Raw genomic sequence first — 21,365 nt, forward strand, 5'->3', positions numbered from 1 at the left:
ATACATACGTACATGTACAGCATACATAGAAATATGTAGTGAACGGGCAGGTTTTACTTTTTCCTAAGAGGGGGAGAGATAAAGGCTGTCGCCGTTAAAACCGATTGTACAGGTGAGTGGACGGGGGAATCACGCACGAACGCACACGCACGTCTCTGCACGGAAAACTACCCAGGCACTGAACACAGGTCCCACCCACCCACCCACCGCCTAATGCGCTACAGTCACTGCACGGCCCCAGAGGCTCGTCGGTCCCGATTTATTTGCATGCATGAAACCAGTCCTGCCAGAGCGCCGCCACATTCAATCTTCCGAGCCGACGCAGTCGACGGGCGTTCCTGGGCGGGTTTCTGCACGGGAGTTGCGCAGCGTCGTCCCCCCATTGTTCTCTTGCGTTTGATTTTGTGAAAAGCCACCCTTATCTTTTCGATCGGTCGCCCTCTCTCGGCTTGGCCGTCCCCTGCGCGGCTGCCGCGGCCGCGGCAGCCCTGACCCGGTCGTTGCCAGGGCCCCCCGGGTGATTGGGACGCTCCGCTCCTCCCTTGTCCCTCTTCTTGCCACCCGAAACCAGGCTCTTGAACGCCGAGCCCAACGACTTCGCCGACGGCTTCGGGTGCCCGGCAAGCTCGTGCGCCGAGTCCGCCGCCGACTTCCCGCCGCCCGGGGACCTGTCGCTCGCCGGCGCCTCGGGCGTCATTGTGGCGGCGGCGTCGGCGGCGGTGGGCGAGACGGTGAGACCGTGCACCGCGCGGCCCGACGAGGACGAGGGAATCTCCGCTTCCAGCTCCCAGGGGCAGATGTCGCCCAGGTTGGCGGCCGGCTTGCGGGCCGAGCCGTCGCCGGCCTCCGCGCCCGTCGGCTCGTCTGCCTCCCCGGGCTGCACCTCCCAGGGGCAGACGTCGGCACGGGCCACCGCCGCTACCACCGCCGGCGCCGCCGGCACTGGCTTGTCCTGCGGCAGCGCGCCGACCGCCTGCGCCGGCACCGGCTTGATGGCTTCGGCCGTCGGGCTGAGCTTCTTGGTGCCGTCCTCGGGGCTACTCGCCGGCGGCGGCGGCGGCGCCTTCGTCTCGGCCACCGTGGCCGTCTCGGGCGCGGCGCCGTTCCCGCTCACGCTGTCGCCGCCGCCACCGCCGCTGACCACCTCCGTAAGGCTCTGGTGACGCACGGGCGCCAGTGCCGCCCTGTGGCGGCCGACCTCGGGCAGCTTCCCGGCGAACTGGGTGCTGTCCAAGCTGTGGTAGCGCGCGCCGGCAATGGACGTGTGCTTCTGCGGCGCGATGGAGACGTGCTTCTGCGGGCGCAACGGGTCAGGGGGGGGCGGCGGCGTGGACGCCATGCCCTGGAACTCCCAGGGGCACACCTCCTCGCGGTTGTACTCCTCCTCCGGCCGCGGCGTGTTGTCGGCGAACGTCACGCCGTGGCGCTCCTCCGACGAGTTGCGCTGCGGGTGATGCGTCTGCGGCGACTGCGGCCGCGGGCTCTCCTCCTGCCGCGACTTGAGGCTTGAGGCCTTCACGCGCTCCTTGGCCTCGTTGGTGGCGGCCGCTGCGGCAGCAGCGACGGCGACAGTGCGCTTCATCCCTGTGGCCGCGGCCGCCGGAACCTTGGCGGTTTTCGTCTCCTCCTGGGCGGCGTGGTCCTTCCGGCCCAGGGCCTCCGACACCGCCGCCACCACGGGAGTCGTCGCCACCTTGGCCTCGTCCGTCTTGGCTTCGCTGACGCCCACTTTGCCCGAGAGGGCGGCCGTCCTCTCCCTGGCGCCGCTGATGAGGCTGAGCGACTTCTGCAGCAGCGACGGCTTGAGCGAGTGGTGGTGGTGCTGGTGCTGGTTGTGGTGGTGGTGGTGATGGTGGTGGTGGTGGTGCTTGCCCACCGCGGACGATGGAGACCTCTTGTCGGAGGCCGACAGGTTGTGCGCGCTGGCCGAGCGGCACACGAGCGGCGCCGAGTCGACCGACTCGCTCTCGCCGCGCGCCTCCCCGTCCGGGCTCATCTCCTTTCCGGACGCCAACACCGAGCCGGCAGCCGACCTGTCCCACGGGGAGCTCGCCTCTACGTCACCGGAGCCGGCCCCCGCCCCGGGCAGCGGTTCCGCTTCCGCCTTCTCCGACGTCGACGCGGAGCTGGGCTCCGACTGCTCCAGCAAGTGGTCGTAGGAGCTGTACGACTTGGGCAGGGCGAACGCCTTGTGGTTCGTGGTGCCGGTCGCTGTCGACGACCGCTGCTGCTGCTGCTCCGCCCTCCCCCCCTTCGCCACCTCCGCCGTGGGCGAAGGCGCCGCGGCGACGCCGGCGGTGGCGACGGTGCCGGCGGCGATGGCCACCCGCTTGCAGGAACCCGGCGTGTGGGGGCCGTGCGCGGAGCCCGCCGAACCCCCCGCCCCGTGGCCGTCGCCGCCGCCGCCCCCCCCTCGGTCGCGCTCCTCGCGGCTGCTCTGCCGCACGACGTTCTCGGGCAGCTCGGTGATGCGGCGCATGATGGAGCGGCCGAGGCCCTTCTTGGAGCTGCGCTTCTTCTGCAGGTGCGGGTTGTTGGAGAGCATCTTCTGGCCCTTGTAGACCTCCAGCTGCGCATACAGCCGCTTCAGCTCGTCCTGCGGTGGCGAGGCAATACTCGGTGAACGACAAACGTGGACAACGGCACGCGCCTCCCGATAAGCACGGTCGGCTACGTACGGTGCAAAAGCAGTTCAACGTGCAGACATTCCATGGAGCTGTGCAGAACTGTGAGAAACGGCTTCGGGGAGGCCTTAATCCAGCAGTGGATTGTTCATGACCGATGATGGTGAACTGATGAATCGCTACACCTCGAGCGGTCATGGCCTTACCACTGGGGCCACCGTAAATAAAACTAAACTATTTTTTATTTTACCAAGTAAAGCCCGCTGAGCTCTATAGCTATTTTCAGAAGCGACCTGGCCACAAATGATAGCTCAATGAAGTGGCTTATCACGTGGAAATGTATAGCAACGAGTTACTCTAAACGCGTGATTCTAAATGTGGAGGGAAAAACCGGAGAATACGGAGAAAATTCCACGTGACCGCTGGGAGACAGACACCGCAAACTCCCAATTTTCAGCAGGCGTCAGCGTTTGGGATCGAACCCACGACTTCCGGCATACCAGGTGAGGTAGTTAATATCTCCTAGCCACCGTAGCTGCCCACCCCTCCACACCCTCCGCCCCGCATCTCACCCGCAGGTCCTCGGGGTCCATGCTGTGCTCGCTCCAGGCGGACGCGATGCTGGAGTTGAGGTAGGAGCCCGAGCGCCGCATCACGTCCAGCTCGTCCTCGTACGCCTCCGCGGCGATGTCGTCCCGCAGCGTCGCTCCGGAGCAGGCGAACTGCACGCGGAGGGGGGGGGGGGGGGGCAGGCGGCGAGAGGTGGGCGCAAGCGGGGAACAAAGACAAAGATTCCCCCTTGTAGCCTGTAACAGACTGTTGGGGCAAGTGCTGTTCGCGGGCATGCCCGCAAGCCGGCACTTTGGAGGCATCAATGTCGCGAGATTCTCTTCCCGCGGGCGTCGAGGAGGAGCTGTACCCTGGCTCGCCAGAAGGCGGCACAGCAGAAACACGGACTCCACCTGTTTCCTCTGTACGGGATAGTGTTTCTCCCTTGCATGCGTGGGTTTTCTCCGCTTGCTTCAATTTCATCCCACATGTAAACACTCATTAATTGGCCGATAACAGCTTCATATACAGAGAACCGCAGAGCTTGAGCAATTGTACATACATAAAAACAAGCATGAACATGTACACATACATCATGACACGCACACGTGTCATGAATCGCACATGCGCGCACATGCACTCTACGGCACGGATGTAGAAATACGTTAAACACGGGCTGCTGACCCAACTTTGGCCCAACGGTTCCCACCACATGCCAACGTTGGCCCAACGCTGCACGTCTACTAGAAGTGCACATTCGCAATCTTCCAATCTCACACGAGCGCGCCGACAGTTTGATCTGGCCACAAATGAATGTAGATTTCCGCCACTGTTAACAATTTCCAACGATACAAATCTCCTGTACTTAATGAAACTTGTTGAAGTCGTCACAGTGCCGAGATATGAAACGGCGCCTCCAGAACCGCAGCCGCCACACCGAGTTCTGCAGGCGTTATTTCTTATTCTCGCGTCCGAGTTCATGTTTGCCCTCCGTAGGCTGAGAACTACGACGGTGACGGTAGATCAGATCACGCGATGTGAGGTACTCTCCTCTGGGTTGTATTATTACCCGACAGCTGATTGTTTTAGGAAAACCGGCATTCATTTGTGGCCAGATCGAGTGAACAGAGATTGAATGAAAGCAAATCAAAGGAGGGCTCCACGCAATTGATCAACAATTGAACATTTCAAACGCAGCTCTTTGTTTTACATGAACCCCGACAGAACAATTGCAAGATAAATAACCCCCCCCCCCCCCAAAAAAAAAACACACAATAAAAAAATATGAATGGAATGGTCCGATTTAACTTGACGCGCACACATTAGCGGCGGCACAACGCGCTGAAGCCTCACTGGTGTGGTGAGCAAACGCGTGTCGGCATGACAACGTAACGAGCACCATTTTACCCGTCCATGGGTCCCGAGCGCGCGTGCAACAGTGGGCAATGTCAGGGGGTTCACTCCCTCCCCCCTCCCCTCCCTCCCTCCTTCTGATCCCCCTCCCTCCCTTCCCCTCCCTCCCACCCCCTGGTCTCAACCCCTGCTCTCCATCTCGCTCCCCTCCCTCCTCCCTTTCTTCCTCCAACTATCCCTGCTAACCCCTGCTTCTCCCTACCTCCCCGATCTCCCTCCCTCTCTCCCTGCTCTCCCCCCCCCTCCCTCTCTCCCTGCTCTCCCTCCTTCCCCCCCTCCCACTTTCCCTGCTCTCCCTCCATCTCACCCTTATTGCATTCTCTCTCTCCCTGCTCTCTCTCCTTCCCCTCTCTTCCTCCAACTCTCCCTCCCTCTCTCCCTTGCTACTCTCTCTGTCTGTCTCCCGGCTCTCCCTCTCTACCCCTCATCTCCCTCACTCTCATGTCCCTCTCCCTCCCGGCTCTCCCTCCCCCTCCCTGCCCCCCCTCCCACCCCCCTAAGCCCCCCCCCCCCCCTCCCACCCGTACCTTGGGTATGAGCAGCAGGCTCACGGTGACCGTCACCGTCAGCTGGGTGTGAATAAACACCATGAGCAGCATCCAGTCGGGGTGCAGAGTGAAGGTCATCACAAACCTGTAACCACGGCGACACCACGGCAACCGTCAATGGCAGCCTCCCACGAACGGCCGTCATCTTGTGGCAGATTTAACAACAACAACAAAAACAACTCCTTGTTTTGCACGAGTGTGTGGTGAAGGGATGGGGTGTGGGCTGGGTTATTGATGACATCATATTTTAATTAAATATTCCTCTCTCACTTCTAGATTTGAAGCTTTCGTGACTGCAATGATTCATATTCTCAGGTTTTTTCGGTAAAGTCACGTAGGTAAAACATTAAAAGTAATGAAAGTAAAATAAAACAAAACAAAAATAAAAATAATAAAATTCACGACGTTTCGGAGGCAACACAAGTCTCCGTCATCAGGTGGGACCGTCACAGCCAGATTAGCTGCATCAAGTGAAGCAATGATTCAAGATGTAATCCCTTATAAGCAAGTTGAAGGGGGGAGGAGAGGGGGGGAAGTTCATCAGAATGTGGTAGCCAATGAATGGAACGTATCGGGAGGGGGGGTGGGAGGGGGAGGGAGCCAACAAAACATTTGGCGACGGCTTGGACGCGGCTGCTGCGCACGCCAACACAATGGGCAGAAAGGGGGGAGGGGAGGTCTGATACACATGATAGAACAAAGGAACGAAAATGCCCATGTTTATACCAATGCAGGCTGAAAAAATGAAGAGAGTACTGTTAAAAATAACTGGGGATGTTAACACTCGGTGAAGTAAATTAAAATAGTGCCTGTCAGATAAGATGGTCCAAAAAATGTAATTAAGTCTTTTTTGCGTGGTTAATAACATCTTTCCAGTGATTACTGAGTTTGTACCCATCATCACGGTTGAAATTATGTCTGTGTTTGTATATTTGTATGGCTTCGTGTACAAACCTTTGATGGTAGCCAGGAGGCTTGCAGAGAACCTTGGTCTCGGAAAAGACAATTTCATGAGAGCCCGCCGAGTTGTAGCAATGATCGGCAACGAAGAATCAGTTCTGCCAAAAAGATCTCCAAAATTCTAAACAAACATAAGATCCAAGTCCGATTCAGCACAGTGCATAAAATCCGTGATCTGATTCCATCTGTGAAGGATGTCGTTCCTGACTTACAGTATCCTGGAGTCTACAAATTGAGTTGCATTTGTGGTGATTGCTACATTGGAGAAACAAAACGTCATGTTGCTGATCGTGTCCGCGAGCACAAGTCAGATCTGAAACACGGCAGAACTGATTCTTCGGCCGTTGCCGATCATTGCTACAACTCGGCGGGCTCTCATGAAATTGTCTTTTCCGAGACCAAGGTTCTCTGCAAGCCTCCTGGCTACCATCAAAGGTTTGTACACGAAGCCATACAAATATACAAACACAGACATAATTTCAACCGTGATGATGGGTACAAACTCAGTAATCACTGGAAAGATGTTATTAACCACGCAAAAAAGACTTAATTACATTTTTTGGACCATCTTATCTGACAGGCACTATTTTAATTTACTTCACCGAGTGTTAACATCCCCAGTTATTTTTAACAGTACTCTCTTCATTTTTTCAGCCTGCATTGGTATAAACATGGGCATTTTCGTTCCTTTGTTCTATCATGTGTATCAGACCTCCCCTCCCCCCTTTCTGCCCATTGTGTTGGCGTGCGCAGCAGCCGCGTCCAAGCCGTCGCCAAATGTTTTGTTGGCTCCCTCCCCCTCCCACCCCCCCCTCCCGATACGTTCCATTCATTGGCTACCACATTCTGATGAACTTCCCCCCCTCTCCTCCCCCCTTCAACTTGCTTATAAGGGATTACATCTTGAATCATTGCTTCACTTGATGCAGCTAATCTGGCTGTGACGGTCCCACCTGATGACGGAGACTTGTGTTGCCTCCGAAACGTCGTGAATTTTATTATTTTTATTTTTGTTTTGTTTTATTTTACTTTCATTACTTTTAATGTTTTACCTACGTGACTTTACCGAAAAAACCTGAGAATATTCCTCTCTCACCTTGAACTATTTAATTTGGCGGTGGGGGAGGGGGGTGGAATCCTACAGGTTATTTTTACAAAATCTAAAAATTGTTTTATCTCCATTTAATGTCTTTAACTCTCAAGGGAGACCTGTTTGAAATATATACGCTTCCTCCATCTCCCTTGCAAGACATATGATGATGATAATGATGATGATTCTAATGGTAGCTCTCACCTCTGGTTAAATTAAGGATGATCAATGAATAACCTTTTAAAGAAAGGAAAAAAATTCCCAACTCTCAGCAGACGACACTCGCCGCTCCGTCTCCCTTCCCGTATTGAGTTAAGCGAGCACGGTTAATGTGTGCACTCTCGCTCCAATTTAATATCCACCGCCATTAATTATTCATGCAATTGCAAGGGTGTTGGCACCGGACGCAATAGAATACAATTCAGGCATGAAATATTGAGAGCACGGCGAGCCCTGAGCACGGCGCCGCGACTCCGGGCCCAGGGGACGCGATCTCTGTGGGCAGTGTCAACACGTGGCCACGGGCGCGCTGGGGAAGAACGAGGCATTTTTCGTCGTCTTTATCGTCATCAAAGTCATCATTATTATCATCATCATTGTCATCACCGTCGTCATCATTATCGTCATCGTTGTCGTCAGCATCTCACCGTCGTCATCATTGTCAACATTATCGTCATCATCATCGTCGTCATTATCTTAATCATCATCGTCGCCATCGTAACCGTCATCAGATAGTCATCATCATCATAAAATCATCATCATGATCATCATCTATCCATCACTAACCATCAGCATCATCATTAAAAATGTAATTATCATAATTGCCATCAACAATCTAATCATCGCCATCACTTCATCATCACAAAGCATCATTGGCATTTAAAAAAATCGTCATCGCTATCATGAATAATAATCATAATCATGGCAAAGTGTCCTCTTGTTAATAACCACGCAAATATATTTTAATAATCCTTTACAGTGTGAGCAATTATCTTCATGATCATCACGATCGTGTATTTTCGCGAAACTGCATTTTTGTTCCATTATATGCACTCTCCGTTAACGCGCCAGTGAGGTCATTATTCACGCACTGATGTATTTGCTTGCGATTGTGTATCCCGTGTGCGCCCAGGTGACGACGGCGTTACGTCTCGTCATAGATTAATGTGGCCGACTCGACACTCGCTTTGATTAATTCAGCTCAGCTGGGACCCACGGCCAAGGATGCATTTTCAGTGAGAACTTTTGATTACCATTTAAAATCGACAATTTGATTAAACCTAAGCGGTTTTTATCTTCATTGCAGCATGCATTTAATCCTCGCGACTCAAATGCATATTTGCAAAATAAGTATACGACAGCGCAGTGATCCATCTCAACAGGTTTCAAATGGTGGAATTAATGAATGTACTTGTGCGTCTGTTATACTCGCCATGAGGTGAAGGTTTAACCTATGTCTGGAATTATTTTATTGAAATAAACCTGGATTGGGTGAAGCGGCAGTGAAGTGTTGAGCGGATTGCGATATTAACCCGGTGACCCGAGCTTGATTCCCAGCCATGGATAAAAACAGCAACACCCTCTCTCGCCGTCTTTGTCTCTCCCCAGCGCTGATGTTTGCTACACACCGCACCAGGCACTCAATTAAGGCTGAGTCGATCTAGCGGAGGCCCAGGACCGGTTCAGATAACCATCAGCAATGTCGGCCTTGAGCAGGAATTGAACTCGGGACGCCTGCTCTGCAGTGGGGTGCACGAATCCCAACACTCCCGCTCCACATTTGTTCCAACACACAGGCACGCACATACATATATGCAAACACACACGTATGGTGTAAGCACACAAAGATCCCTCGTACGGCCTTAACAGAGAGTTGGGGAAAGTGCTGTTAGCGAGTAGCACCTATGAAGGCCGGCACGGCGCACGAGGGCGTGGGTGGCCAGCACCACGCCCGGCCGCCTTTGTCTTCCCAGTGGCTATGATTTTGCACACGGTACCAGGTAATCATTTGAGGCCGAGGACCGGTTCAGATATCGTTACTGGTGTTGGCATTGAGCGGGAATCGAACTCGGGTCGCCGGGTTCGTAGAGCGGCGTAGCGTTAACCGCTGCACTACCGCTCCCCCACGGAGTAAACACTCACAACACACAACACCGTCCACGTGTATACGTCACATACAGTGGGTTCTAACGTTTTACAAAGGGGGTTGCAACCAAGCTGTTTACTCAAAACGCCCGTCCGGCAGGTGCAGTCCGGACAGATTCAATTATCTCACTCAGAGGGAGCAGCGGGGGGGGGGGGGGGGGCGTGACTCCGCGTTTGAAATTACGCCGCGCTGCGATGATTGAGAGCGAGAACGGCGGACCTAGAGATCCCTGGGAGACGTTGTGAACACCCGTGATGGGATGAGCCACGTGCGAATTTTAAGGGCACATCGGTGGCCCCCTGCCCAGCGAGCCTTTCCACACAACATCACGTGGCCTCAAGGTGCCTGGAATCGGTGGCGTCATCACGGTTGTTGTTCGTGGGATGTGACGAGACCGGGGTTGCCACCCGTCCTGGCTTTCCCAGGATTGCCTGCTTGTTCCCAGGATCGCGTGCTTGTTGAGGAGGTAGCTCTTACCTTTGGAGATCTTTCAGACTTCCTTGGACATTCAAAGTCCCGGGTTTATCGGCAGTTGCCAAGAAATAAAAATAATAATGATAATACACCACTAAAGACAAGTTTTTGCCTGCAGTTCTTCCATATTCCGATATCGAGAGATATATTTTTTCTCACGATATGTCATGGGTTTTTTTTTATGTCTAAGAGGTGGCAACCGTAGGTGAGCGTGCACGATGCAGCGGTGGCGCAGTGGCGAGCGCATGGAGCTACAAACCAAGCGACCCAAGTTCAATTCCCACTCACAAACCAATAACAATGGTGAATATTGAAACCAGTCCTTGGCCTCCCTATGTCAACTCAGCCTTAAATGAGCAGCTGCTGTGGAGTATAAAGGGGACAGCTTTGTCAGGAGTGCACCTGACTGATTCCCAGGATTTGCTCCACCGCCACTGTAAGCATAAAGGATTGTTTGTTTAGTATCTATGACATCTATTTATCTACGCGTTTCTGTTATGTTTGCGTAAGGGCTACGTAAAGTCGAAAACGTATCGTGTACAGGTTGTGGGAACACAACATACGTTTTACTTTTTGGTTCTTTCGGTAAAGTCACGTAGAAAGAAAATAAATTAAATAATAGAATGCGACGTTTCGATTGCAACACAAGCAATCATCATCAGGTACGAATGAATGAGAAAAAACAAACCTAGTGAACTTAGAAATATAATGCAATACAACACCGAGAGTCGGCTAACACAACAGTCAACACCCTACCTGGTTGATTACGTTCTTCCAAAGATTGCTAAATTTGAGAGAGAGATAAAACACAGACACGGAGACACACGGACAGACACACAAGCAGAGAAAAACAACACAGAGGCACACAGAGAGAGATACACACATAGGCACATGCCTATGTGTTATGTTAGCCGACTCTCTGTGTTGTATCGCATTCTATTTCTAAGTTTACTAGGTTTGTTTTTTCTCATTCATTCTTACCTGATGATGATTGCTTGTGTTGCAATCGAAACGCCGTATTATATTATTTAATTTATTTTCTTTCTACGTGACTTTACCAAAAGAACCAAAAAGTAATTCCTGCAGTCACGAAAGCTCCAAATCAAGTTTGGAACACAACATATTTGGGGAGTGCGATGGGACAAGAGGGCCGGGCGAAGCTGAGCGCTGCTGGCGAGATTGAGGGCGGGAGGTCGAAGGAGTGCACAAGGGAGCAACACGTGGCGCTACGCGACATCCACACGCTTCGAGACGCACCGCGCGACGCGCGTCACGCCTCACATCAGACGCACAACACTCGCGCACGGCTGGAGACGCACTGTGAATCGCGCAGCGTAGGACGCGAAACGGGGAAACGCGACGCGGGCCACGTGGCAACGCGACGCCACGTAAAGAACGCGAAGCCAGAGATGCCAGACACTCCACGCCCTTACTGCAGGATGTGGAAGATGAGCGAGAGCAGCATCTCATTGAGCACGGCGACCGTCATGTGCCAGGGCTCGTGGAAGGCGGAGGGCACGGTGCGCACCGCGTAGCACAGGTACGTGGTCCAGCAGAGGAACAGGAACTCCGCTAGCGAGGGGAAGAGGACAGTGGTGGACAACGGGGGGGACGTTAACAGAGCAGGCGGAGGTCAGAGTTCGGGGGTGGTGGGTGAGAAGCAACAGCGCAGTGCGGCGTGTCAGCCATTGTCATCATCATCATCGGCAGCCATGATCAATCTACTGCTGGATGAAGGCTTTCCCCACGTGCCGCCAATCTCTCGCGATCCTGCGAAGTGAGAGTCCAACTGGCACCCCGACACGAGCCGATTTCATCTACTCGGTGGACGCCCCCCAGGATGCATTGCATCCCGTGGTTGCCGCTCTCATTACTCGTGGCCATCATCCCGAGTCAGCGTGGAAGAAACAAACCACAACGGATGAACGGCCGGCTGAGTACACGACGGCGCCGAACGCGGTGCGCACGTGCTTACGGTCAGGGCGCTTATGGATGAAGGTGGGAGAACATGCGTGCCCTTGCTTGCCGATACGGGTGTAAGTGTGCTTACAATATGAAGGCAATGCGGAGTGGATTTCGTTTATGAGGCGCAAACAACCGCAGCGATCCCTCTCTCTGTTTCCTTCATTACGTTCGACTAAAATTAAACGTGAAAACTGATTATTTTTTTCAATTTTAATTTGACATCGCTTAAAGTCTACAATTTATTTGTACAGCACTGCGATGTCATTCTTCAAGGTACATTGTAGGCATGGATCGTTATTAAAGTGTTATTTTTTATTTTAAATCTGCGTGGGCACATGCTGTGTAGTCATTTGATACTACTACATCAATGTTATGTGTAGGCTTTCACAACCAATATTGCGATTCATAATTGGTTGCTTTTGAGTTTGATCACCGTGTAGGTAGAATGCCGATTAGTTTAACAATAACCCTCCACCACCAAACGGAGACAATGAAATCAAGTTGTCAAATCACAGGCAAATGGAGACATTAAAAGACTACATTTTGACAGTCTGTAATATGGAGAAAATGTTCCATGCTTTTCAACATTCCTCCAGTTTGAATGAAAAAAACCCAAATCACTTTGCACGTTTGTGCACGTGGCAACTGTATTTGACTGGCTCTGTCTGGTGGTGGATGTTAGAGTTAAAGGATTGACATTGCACCTACATACGATCTAAGCCAACAAAAAAAAACTACGACTCATATTACATCAGTCGACAGTACACAAGAGAGAGATTCCAACAGCCAAGTTGGAATTGAAACAAAGACACGCCTAGTATTGTACATTATTCTAATATACAATTCACGACTTCGCTATGTATCTGAATGTAAGCATTATGTATTATGGAGGAATTTCATCTTTTTCTTGATTATCGCGTGCTCTATAATGCACACGCATTGAACTCTCAGGGGCTTGAATATTTCATCACAAAACATTAATTGATTTTGTCATGTTATTGGGTTCGATTATTTTTTATTGTACCACATGCGTGTGATGATTTGGATCTCTCCGATGTCTAAAGCAACGCTGGAATTTTAAGGCATATGCAGTCGCAATCAAGGGATTTTTTAGCCCAATTTATAAACATAAAAAATCTTGCTTTGGGACGCTAAAGCCTTGCATTAATTACGTGCGCAACTAACAATTAGTAATTCCAGTTATCGCTTGGGTGCAAGATATCACCTATATAGCCTCGTCCACTATTGGGGCGAATATTTTGAGCGAGACCCTGATTAAATGAGCATGACACGCGGGGGGTTGTAAGGCCAGCTACCACCGTCTCCCCATTGCTGATGTTTACACACTGCACCAGGTACATTTTTCAGGCTGAGCCAACCGAGGGAAGACAACAGACCAGCTCAGACACCACTTGCTACTGATGATGATCTCATATATGGCCAATGAAGCGCAACTATGAACAATTCAGTTCTAAGTTATTTTGCCATTAAATGTATCTTAGGCATATACCGTACTGCTGATTGCAATGACCTGGAATTGAACTCAGGTAGGTGGACAGCCCAGTACACGAAGCACTGCAACACCACTCCACGCACAAAAGTATACAAAGACCCCCATGTAGTCTTCAACAGACCGTTGGGGCAAGTACTGTCAGTTTGTTGTCCGTCCCCTGCACCTCCGATTAGTATGGTTGACTACATACGGTGCGAAAGAAGTTCAACTTACATACACACAACACGGCATGCTAGGGGGGTGAGTGGCTAACACCACAACCGGCCGCCGCCTTTGTCTCCCCCAGTGTTGATGTTTACACGCAACGGCACTTAAACACACACACGCGCACGGACACAGCAGAGCACACTGACCCAGCGCCATCATGTAGTCCCAGCGGCTGAGCAGGCACTGTGTGAAGCGCAGCCCCTCGGCCGTCTGGCCTACGCCCACGAGCAGCACGCCCCGGCCCAGGTTCTCCCACGCGGCGGCGCTCCACGCCGTGAGGAACCACAGCACGAGCAGCATGATGAGACCCAGCATGCGCAGCACCCGTCCGCTCGTCAGGTACGGCAGCCGCTGGGCCGTGCGCGCCAGGAACACCTTCAGCACCCTGGAGAGCGACAGCGGGGGGAGCGGGCACCATTGCACACTGCCACTCGCGATGTCGCGTGCGTGTGTAGGTGCTCGCTAACAGCACTTGCCCCTACAGTCCGTTGAGGCTGTACGGGGGATCTTTGTCTTTGTGTGTCCGAGCGGGTTCGGTTCCTGCTCATGGCCACCACCAGTGAGAATTATCCGAGCCGGTCCTGGGCCTCCCCTAGGTCGATTCAGCCTCAAATGAGTAAATGGTGCAGTGTGTAAACATCGCCACTAGGGAGACAAAGGCGGCTGGGCGTGGCGATGGCCATCCACCCCCTTCGTGTGCCGTGCCGGCCTTCGTAGGTGCTCGTGAGCAGCACTTGCCCCCCAACAGTCTGTTGAGGCTACTCGGGGGATCTTTGTCTTTGTGTATCCGTGCGCCACGCACCGGTGCAGCTTGAGGGTGATGGTGCCGTACAGGATGGAGAATCCGAGCAGGCGAACCCAGCGCAGGGCCATGCACTGCAGAGCTCCCGGCTCAAAGTACAGGATGATCACCTGGGCAGCAAGAGACAAAAAGCGCGATTCCATTCCTCCCGTAAGTGCTCGTCAGCAAGCGCACGTCAAGGCCAGCATCATAAACACCTGCGAACGAAGTCGATTGCATACGAACAACCCTTAAGAACACTGACAATACGTACACGGTGAACGCTGTGACTATTCTGTGAATGGCCTGGCCAGAGGAGAGAACAGCTGACTGCTTCACCGTCCAAAGTCACCAAGAGGACGAGCAGCAACTCCGTCTCTGTGAATCCCCGGATCTCCTGCTCACCAGCGTTCTCTCCTCATCATGGGCTCAGGCCGAGTGCTAATCTGACCGTTTGGCTAAGCCAGACACGATCGGGTAGAACCATTATCTTCATTGAACCCGACCCCAAATTCAATTCTTAATTGATAATTAAAAAGCGTACACGTGTACGTGCATATGTGTCTGTGTGTGTGAACATACGGCTGGTTGAATTGGCACACTTCTGCAATCCGGTGCCTTGGAGGCAGGGGCTGGTAGACCACTTAGAATCAAAAACTCGCCAAGCCTGCTGGAATGTGGAGTGGCCAAAGCGTTGACTTCGATTCAAATGTAATATAAGGAACTGGTCAAACGACCTCATAGACAGGAACCCTCCTGAAAACGATTTTGGCCGATGACAACGAATCGTCACACTTGGTGGTGAAACCTGGATTCAAGAAAGGTTGTTTTTTAACGTCCCAGTGAACGGTGGTGCCTCTCGTGCCTGCGGAGGTGGCACGAAGCCATCACGTCTACAAATTGAAAACACTGCGATGTATTGCTTCGACCTGCCCCCCTCATTGCAGGTGAGGTTTCGTGTCCGTGCGTTTATGCATCCGGGGCCGTCTGGAAGAGTAATTCGGCACTGCGGTGTGTTTTGTTTGTTGTAGTACAGAGTTAGACTGATGGCTTTAATCTAAGTTGTCTTGTGGTTGTTGTTGTTTGACTTGCACCCCACTGTGATTTTTGCACACAACGTTGGTGTACGGTGCTTTTTTTCTGGAAGACTTTGCAGTTTTATCCTGGATTTTTTTGTTTGCGCATCGTCACTTTAAGATGTTTTGTTGTTCATGCTTTTGTTTTTTGTTTTGTTGCGGTTGCACCCGATTCAAGAGCCGAATGACTCACAGGGCTATACCAAATAAACTGAAATAAATAAACTGAAAACTGAAGTTATTCGGGTCCTATCGTGGCGTTATTCAGAGAGCTACGCAGCACAACCATCAACACCTACGAAGTGTCAAGAGTCTTGTGAGTCCAGGATGACAAAGAAAACAAATCTACTTATAGCAACAACAACAACAAAACAGCCGACCGGGATGTTCCATTTCTGTGGTGTGAATGCGTTCCACGGGGTCGACGGGGAGAATGATACCGGGAAGCAGAGCAGGAAGGAGCCGAAGAGCAGAACCTCCAGCAGGAGGAGCCCGGAGGAGCGGATGTTCTGCAAGACGATCACGGCAACAGCGCGAGATAAATCACGTAGCAGTCGTAGGGCTTTCGCCAACAATATTACCCGAAATAAACGTTTTTTTGGGGGTTAGATCGTGTAAATAAATACAAGTGTGTCGTTAACCCGCCACAACCCGACGCAGCCAATTAGTAAGATTTTGTCCCGTAAACAGCACGTGCCAATCAGTAACGACCTCAGCACACTGCTTGTGTGTTGGGCAGTAAACCCACAAGAACATTTCCGATTTGAGTACGACGTTTCGCTGGTGATTACAACAGCCAGCGTCATCAGGCGATTTGCCAGAATTGTGAAGAGAGTCTTCTTGTTTTCTGTCTTATTATAGTCGGGGAGGTAAAGGCGCAACCCTGAAATCCCTTGCTCACGCCACTGCCGGCCGGAGGGCCTCCACGAGAGCTCGCTCTAGACAGCCGCTCTAAGAGGGTGTTTGGCCTACTCTTCCGAGCGGGCCAGGCATCTGGGACGATGTGGCAGTAGCCCACATGCCCCACCACACGCGACCCTGACGGTCGGCAACGCGCGGAAGAATGACGTGGGTCACGGCGCGTGACACAGCGGCGAGCGTCACGAACGTTTAAAATATTTAGCGGTGTAGAGCGCTTAGTCAATCCACTGCTGGATGAAGGCTTCCTCGCAGCGCGCCAGTCATGGGGATTGTTTGACCATACTTCATCGCGCGGTGATCAGTACGGGCATGGTGAAAGGTGGGTGGGGTGGTAGGCAGGATTGGTTCAGATATCACTCAACACCCGGTAGCCATGGTCAGGGATTGAACTCAGGTCTCTGGGTTCATTGCAGTGTGCTAACCACTGTGCCATCACTCCATCCCTTAAATATGTATGATATTAAATACATGCTCTATTTAACCTGGAGTCACGGCATTTAAAATAAAAAAATCAGATTTGATACGTAATTTTTGCTCACATGCGGGGAGTGAATGATGGTGAATGACTGATGGGTGAGTTCGCTCATTGAATGAGGGTTTGTGATTTAGTGAATTCATGACGGGCATGGCAAAGTGAGTGAGTTAGTGAAGGATACAGTTCATTGAGTGGGTGGTTGAGTAAGTGAGTGTGTTGATTGCGTTCGGGTTTTGAGCGAGCGGGTTTTTGAAGGAGATAGTTAATTGATCGACTCACTTCGAGTGAGTGAGTGAGCGGTTGAGCGAGTGAGTTATCGGATACGATAGTTAATTGGCAAGCCTGTGTGGAGGCGAGGTGTTGGGTGTGATTAATATAATGGATGAGTGAGTGAGAGAGCGAGTGAGCGAGCGAGCAAAGCATCGAGTGGGTGAGTAAAGTGAGAGTGTGGCTTGGGAGATGGGACACGAGACGAGAGTAAAGCGAGTGTCTGGAGCGAGCGGTGAATGATTGGTTAAGTGAGTGAGCGAGTGAGTGGGGTGAGGTTCATCTTTCGCGCCCGGGGGGTCACGGGGTCACCAATCACAGCTGCAGGCATCGCTGAGTGACAAGTCCCTTGCCCCCGCTGAGAGCAGTTGCTCGTGATGGATTAAACACGACCACGTGTTTGTGATGAAACAGTGGAAGGAGGGCTATGCTGGGGCCGGCAAAATAAAAACGATGAGGTTTCTGATCAATGCTTCTCACGGCGCTCACCTTTGAGACATTATTTAAACTGGAAATTGACACAATGCGGGAGAACGGGTGCGTACGTGACACGCTTGTGCAACCGTCTGAATTATTAGATTTGCGTCGGTAAAGACGACTCTGACTGAAATTGACTCAACTCGCTCTCGAAGAACCGCGGTGCCCCCCCTCCCCCCTTGCTCCAAGCGTAGAATTGACGCTCGTGACGGCCAGGCTCTGGAACGATGCCGCGCCGTCATCGGAGGCTCTTCTCAAACACCATTCTCCCTGCGTTTCCCCAAGTGGTCTCGCATGTTTTACACACGAACCAATCCTCTCGTTCATCTCTGACGAAAGGACACCGGTGAGCCGCGGGACGATTCACCTCCGCCGAATCCAATGAGCCGTCACGATTTTGAATTGAGACTTCGTGTTTAGAATCTGCTCGCCTTTTTGCGTCGTCTTCACCGTCTCGTCAGCGCACCTTTTCGTCTCGTTTTACAACCCCGTTTTTGTCCCCGTGAGTAAACGGTACCACAAGCATCACATCCGCATGCAATTCCAACGATCGATTCTCGCTCGCGCGATCTTGAATCAGGACCACCCCCCTCTCTGCTGCCTGTTACACTGTACCTGTCTCGCGATACTGCATTGCCACAAGTACAATTAACACGCGTTATATAGCGCGAGTGTTAATTGTGTTATACAACGCGTGTTAACTGTGCTTGTCGTAACACGTTTGTCAATAACAGCCCTGCCCCCTTCGCCAATCGTCCATCGCAGCAGAACGTTTCCCTAACCTGACTAAAGGCTCCACGTGGAGTTGATTTACGTGAGGACCCCAGTGCTCAGGCAGGGTCCACACGATCGCCACGTGCCCAATGCGGATTATCCTCGTAGCAAGAGTAGCTACAAATGCTACGGGCCCCGCACTTTCAAGGGCCCTTGCGCTAAATGCTTCAAGCTATCAATTCCGGTGATTCTGCACTTGCTCTATTACTATAGTACTATACCGCCTTCAACTTTAATGAACGACTGGGTAGCGATTTGTCGTATTATCTGGCTGTATAGCAAATGAAAAAAATACAATTACTTTTCTATGCAAGTAAAACATGTGTTTTAATGTTTATGTTTTTAATGTCGGGCCCCTTTATAACAATATATGCTGCAGGCCCCGTACTAGCTTAGACCGGCACCGCACGTGTCAGTGGCTCGGTCCAGTGGCATGGCGAGCTGCGACGCCCAGAGCTCGTCAACAACACTGGTGGTCTTAGAAGGAAAACAGATATCATGGGTGAAGTTTCAGGCAATGCCGTTGTTCAAAGCACATCTTCTGCCTATGGCTATCTTCCTGCTAGTATCCGGTCGTGGGAACAGGACGAGTGGTCGGTCTGCCACCCCTGGTCGATCGATCGGCTCGACGCCCGGCTCCAACACCGTGCCAGTTGGCACGGCTCACCTTGTTCCCGCGGCTCACCTTGTTCCTGCGGCTCACCTTGCTCCTGCGGCAACGGTAGACGACGGCCATGCTGGCGAGCACGAGCAGTGCGCACAGCAGCTCGGCGGCGAGCAGCGCCAGGCGCAGGGCGGGCAGCAGCACGGCCAGGCAGGGACGGCCGTCCGTGCACGTCGAGCAGCCCTCGGCGCACGGAGCGCACTCCACCCCGCCGACACCGTCGGTGCCAAAGCCGCCGCCGCCATGCCCTGCCGAGACAGCAGCGACGTTTAGGAAGCCACTGGAAGCCGCAGTGGTTAGGAGATGTTATTTCTCTCGCCTGGTATACAGGAGGTCGTGGGTTCCATCCCGATCCTGACGCCTGCTGTAAATTTGTAGTATGCGTGTCTCTCTCTCCCAGTGGTCACGTGGAATTTAACCTTGGACGACCTTGGATCAAACTGAAGAATGGATTTGTTCTAGACTTTTTTTGTTTCAAATTACGTAAAAAAGTTAGTCCTGCATAGCATGAGAACGTGGACGGATGGTGATTGGTCATACTCTGTGTGTATGTGTTTTTTTTTATAGATCGGTAGGCATTTTTGTTCACATATCAAACCAATTTTGCATGCGCCTAGAGATGCGATGACACATGAAGTGTGAAAATGATTACACGATGGTGATGATGGTGGTGATGTCGATGATGACGATGCAGCCATCGCAGCTTGGACTGGGGTCAGACCCGTGGCCACCACCTTTACTGAGATTGCTTCTCCAGATGCACGGTTGATCTTTAAGCTGTTTCTGTCATGTATAAAAAAAAAACATCTAAACATTTTATTTCCTCGCATTCCTAGACTTGGGCACTCCCATGCATCATCTCTGCCGACATTCGGCTAACCTTGTTCAAGGTCACGTGGACGTGCTTATCCGCTATAGTCTCCACTGTGATTCCCGCCCACTTTTTGTTAGCTCAGCCACTGGGCCTTTATTGAACGCCTATGTTGAATTATAAACATGTAAAATAAAGAAATAAAACTTGCAGGCCATTGTTGATTTGCCATCGTCTTAGTTGGACGCGGTGGTGGGCGCCTGTGGTCCGGAACTGTGGGGGGCTAGGGTTGGTGGATCACGGGAGAGTTGTCACCGCTGCATTGCACAGTGGCCAGGAGGTGGCAGTATGGCAAGTTGCTTTGTGAGCCCATCTGTGCGGACATTGTGAGCGCTCGCCCCTGATATTGCATGCGCTTAACCCGGGTAATCTGCTTTCATGTCACTAACAAAACACTCCATATTGGAATTGGCCAAACAACGCAACGCAAGGTACCCGCCTGAAAAAATTGCATTGTCTAAAAGGGGTTAAACATTTGTAATCCGTCAAAAAAACTAGGGCCAGTGCTACTAAATCACAGACACTGCTATGTATGACTGCCCAACATCAATCCTGAATAGCTTTTGTTCGTATATGTAGTGTAGTGGTTAGCGCGCTGTGCTATGAACCCGGCGACCCGAGTTCGAATCCCGAATCCCGCTCACGGGACAACACCAGTGACGATTATTTGAACCGGTCCTGGGCCTCCCCGAAGTCAACTCGGCCTCAAGTGAGTACCTGGTGTGGTGTGTAAACTCTGCTAATGGAGAGACAAAGGCGGCCGGGCATGGTGCTGGCCACCCAACCCCCTTGTGTGCCGTGGTGGCCTTCATAGGTGCTGCACGCTAACAGCACTTGCCCCAACAGTCTGTTAAGGTTATACGGGGGAACTTTGTTCGTGTCTTGTGTGCATATTTTTTTTTACATTAGCGTATCCCATGACACGTGCTTGCCTCCGTGTTGCCGACGACACACGATAGCCCCACGGCGCCGCGCCACGAGATTGTATTCAGGAGGCACCGAGGCTTTAGCGGAATGAGCAGCGTGGGGCCTCAGGTTCGGCGAGGCAGCGCAAACGGAGAGCGGCACGCGAGCGTTCAGCCAGCATCTTGTTCAGCACCATCGGCGGATGATGACGCAGAGCTGACAAGTGCCGAATTTTTTTTTTTTTACCAGAAGCGACCTTGCTATCACAAATGATAGCTCAACGAAGTGGCTTAGCGCATGGAAATTTACAGCAGCCAAGTACTAAATGTGGAGGACCCGTAGAAAAATCTACGCGACCACGGGGAGAACATGAAAACTCCAAATATACAAGCGTCAGGGTCGGGATCAAACCCACGACCTCCTGTATAACCAGAAACCGTTGACTTGGGCCAACGGCCTCTCGCCCCCCACCCCAGGAACATTCTTGCCAATATTCCCACCTCTTTACTCGACAGCCTCCATCTAAATCATTAAAATTCGCTCAAACTGAGCACGTGCTCAGGTTCACGCGGCGTGAGCGCTGGGGTCGTCACGGCGGTTGACATGGCCTCGCGCACGGAGTGACACGCTGATGCTCAATCTGACGCTCAAATATTGTCCTTCC

General features: G+C 52.2%; 1 protein-coding gene across 1 annotated transcript in view; it reads right to left on the reverse strand.

The window, feature by feature from the left end:
* Window positions 1-212: 212 nt before the first annotated feature.
* LOC144733248 (uncharacterized) overlaps window positions 213-21,365 on the reverse strand; it is a 41,100-nt gene continuing 19,947 nt past the window's right edge. The window contains exons 5-12 of the mRNA XM_078615033.1: window positions 18,964-19,172; window positions 15,787-15,855; window positions 14,292-14,401; window positions 13,636-13,874; window positions 11,238-11,376; window positions 5,114-5,219; window positions 3,197-3,346; window positions 213-2,596 (exon numbers count right to left, since the gene is read on the reverse strand). Of these exons, the coding sequence (XP_078471159.1) occupies window positions 419-2,596; window positions 3,197-3,346; window positions 5,114-5,219; window positions 11,238-11,376; window positions 13,636-13,874; window positions 14,292-14,401; window positions 15,787-15,855; window positions 18,964-19,172 (3,200 nt within the window). The 3' untranslated portion in view covers window positions 213-418. The remainder of the gene's footprint in view (window positions 2,597-3,196; window positions 3,347-5,113; window positions 5,220-11,237; window positions 11,377-13,635; window positions 13,875-14,291; window positions 14,402-15,786; window positions 15,856-18,963; window positions 19,173-21,365) is intronic.

This window comes from Lampetra planeri, chromosome 2 (assembly GCF_965212315.1).
Source record: "Lampetra planeri chromosome 2, kcLamPlan1.2.h2, whole genome shotgun sequence".
Lineage (NCBI taxonomy): Eukaryota > Metazoa > Chordata > Hyperoartia > Petromyzontiformes > Petromyzontidae > Lampetra > Lampetra planeri.